This window comes from Schistocerca serialis, chromosome 6 (assembly GCF_023864345.2).
Source record: "Schistocerca serialis cubense isolate TAMUIC-IGC-003099 chromosome 6, iqSchSeri2.2, whole genome shotgun sequence".
NCBI lineage: Eukaryota > Metazoa > Arthropoda > Insecta > Orthoptera > Acrididae > Schistocerca > Schistocerca serialis.
In genome coordinates this window covers 53,448,961-53,452,004 of record NC_064643.1, presented here as the reverse complement: position 1 = coordinate 53,452,004, position 3,044 = coordinate 53,448,961, and the positions used below count along the sequence as shown (strand labels likewise).

The 3,044-nt window shown below is 38.4% G+C and overlaps 1 protein-coding gene across 1 annotated transcript; it reads left to right on the top strand.

The window, feature by feature from the left end:
- Positions 1-737: 737 nt before the first annotated feature.
- On the top strand, positions 738-2,029 carry LOC126483816 (U2 small nuclear ribonucleoprotein A'). Its single transcript, XM_050107009.1, has one exon. The coding sequence runs from the start codon at positions 838-840 to the stop codon at positions 1,627-1,629; it is 792 nt and encodes a 263-aa protein (XP_049962966.1). The 5' UTR covers positions 738-837; the 3' UTR covers positions 1,630-2,029.
- The last annotated feature ends 1,015 nt before the right edge of the window (positions 2,030-3,044 follow it).

Below are 3,044 nucleotides of genomic sequence, written 5' to 3'. Positions count from 1 at the left end.
TTGTAAGACACGAACAGCTGCACTTAATCTAACCACTTTATCGTCAAAGCACGTCTGTGGTAACGATTCGCACGAATCTTGCACTGATACATGGAGAGCTGAACTGGCTGCCTCTGTGTCATACGATTGTTCTACAGCTTTAGATTGACTGTCGATCTTTGTGGCAGTTTCCTCTTCATCGTCAGTAGAAGTGGCTTATTTGGGATGTCAAACAGTGTGGGTACTGCATTCCACACGAGTTTGTTATTGTCTGCGTTCATGAACTGGTTTTCTTCGAAATGTAGCGGACAAAACCTAATATTATTATACAGGTAAACTGGATCTATCTTCATAAGGTCTTCTCGTCTGCTATTAACTAGCCATTTTCTGCTCCTAAAACGAAACATTTATCATTTATACACATATAGTTTGCAAGTGAATCCTGACGATACAATTTAGTAACATGGTGGTATATACCTCTCAGGATCATTAGGAAACCTAAAAAGACACAGCTGTGGTGTCTTCTTCCTGTTGTTGCTGCAATTTATTGCGCTACAAACGCTCTCGATGGTAAAAATCATTGTATAAATCAAAATAAACAATCACTCTTTGCTTTCACGATCGCGCCGAACTCACAGTTCAACCTACCAGCCGCTTGGGGCGCTGCTGGCGCTGTAGGCAACAAAATCGAGGCGAAGTGTCGCGACTGTTAGACTGTGGTGTAATTCCAATGATCAGAGAGTATGATGGTCTGTAAGGGCAGTGAAGGGTGCATATCTTTGTATGAATGTGTTTGAGTGCGCGTGTATGTCTTGTGTGTAGTTGTAAACATTTGTGTATAGTGTGAATCTAGCGATCATGGTGAAATTAACGCCGGACTTGATTTATCAAGCTATGCAGTACATTAACCCTGTAAGAGATCGCGAATTGGATTTAAGAGGTTACAAGATACCAGTCATCGAAAACATGGGAGCAACTTTGGATCAGTTTGACTGTATAGATTTTTCAGACAATGACATCAGAAAGTTAGATGGATTTCCACTTTTGAAACGTCTGAAATGGCTGTTACTCAATAACAACAGAATTGTTCGTATATCTGAAGGTTTGGAAAAGTCCTTACCAAGTTTGGAGACGCTTGTGTTAACCGGAAATCAAATACAGGAACTGGCGGACTTGGACCCACTGGCAAGCATCAAATCACTAAGAACTCTAAGCCTTCTGCACAACCCAGTGACTACGCGACAGCATTATCGTGCATATGTTATTTTCAGAATACCACATTTACGTGTACTGGATTTTCGAAAAATCAAAATGAAAGAGCGAGAAGATGCAGCTGCTCTATTCAAAAGCAAGAAAGGCAAGGAGCTGCAGAAAGAGATTGCCAAAAAAGCAAAAAATGCCTTCCAGAATGCCGCTGCTGCAGGATCTTCAGAGGAGCAGAAGCCTACAGGACCCACAGCAGAAGAACTGTGGAAGATTAGAGAAGCTATTTCGAAGGCCAGTTCATTAGAAGAAGTGGAAAGGCTCAACAGACTACTTCAAGCTGGGCAAATACCTGGGAGGGCACATCCTCCAGGAGTTTCGCAAATGGACGAAGAGATGGACGAAGAGGAGTCGTCACACAACCGCTCGATGATGAATGGGAACTGAAGTGACATTGGTTTTGTGAGTTATGTTGCTGGAAACTATTAATATCTTTAAGAACTGTTTATTCTTATGACATTTGTGAACATGAGTAGTCTCCCTGTTTAATATATTAATCCATTTTGTCGGCACAAAACATTAATGTAAATTGTCTTAAAGTGTATCTCAAGGGTACCTCCTTTCCTTTTATTAAATTCTGATTGAGGAAATGGATGTGTAGAGACTTATATTCTAATGTGAAACATAAGTCAATTTGACACATACTATTTGTGCTATTTGTAAGCTTATATTTTCATTTATATTACATTGGAAGTTTAATTTATGAAATTATGTAAAATATTCACTACATTCTCTTGAAGTACAAACAGAGAGATAGCTCCTAATAAAGTTTTGTTATAAAATGCGACTACTTACACCATGCTTCTGAATTATTTATGATGTTATTGTGCATATTATATCTCTTAATTTATTTGATTTTTGGGTAAAAGTTAAACATTGGACCCCCTTGCATATTTCAATATGGTGTGGATGCGAAGATTGTGCTTCGCTACCAGTCAGTTTGATACCAAAATCAGATTTTCTGCTTCCTCACAAAGATGTGGAGCAGCACTACAGACCACTCTGTGACTAGAATCAAGATTTGACAGCAAGTAATACGTCTTGTGTAGAATTAAATGAGTTTCTTAAATATTCACTGTGTGTGCAGGCTCAACGTTTGCAATATTTGACCCATGCTGTGTTGTGGTAATGTGATGTAGATATTTGTATAGTTGAATCTATTATACCGGTAATGCACCAAACTTTGCCTTTGCTGTTAGTTCATGCAGTATTCTGGGAAAGTTGTAAGTACAAAAATGGAATGTGATGTGTAGTAATTTTATGTGGGATTGTGCCACAGCCTTCATGCAATTATTGAATATAGTCATTTTCAAATATAGCTGTAAAAATGACTTTTTTATGTTGTGATTGCAATTTTGAGTATTACTCGTGTTCAGGCAGACATTTCAAATGCAAATGTGCACAGTCAATAGACACAATGCCAAGCAAGTCAGAACAGTGTCCAAGTGATAGAATCCACAAACAAAGAATAAGATGTAATTCATGTGGATTGGTATAGAGAAATCATGACAACCTAAAGTTGATGGTTACACAAGTTTTCAAAAGGTGTTCCACGAGATCACAAAACCTGTATTTTAGCGCAATGTGGCGTTTCTCAAATTTAGTAATTATTACAGCTACTCAATAAACAGTTTTATTAAAATTGTTTTGCAAGACATAGTTACTGACTAGTATTTACCTTCAGAAAGCGAAATATTTTGTGCTGGTAGGCACATATAAAAGTGAACATTATCTGTCTTAGGCACGACCCTCATGCTCACAGCAGGTGGCACCTCTTAACCTTGGGGCTGAGTGAGCTGTCT

What these genes read in the sequence shown, in the direction of transcription:
- LOC126483816 (XM_050107009.1), top strand. Translation starts at nt 838, where the DNA reads ATGGTGAAATTAACGCCGGACTTGATTTATCAAGCTATGCAGTACATT.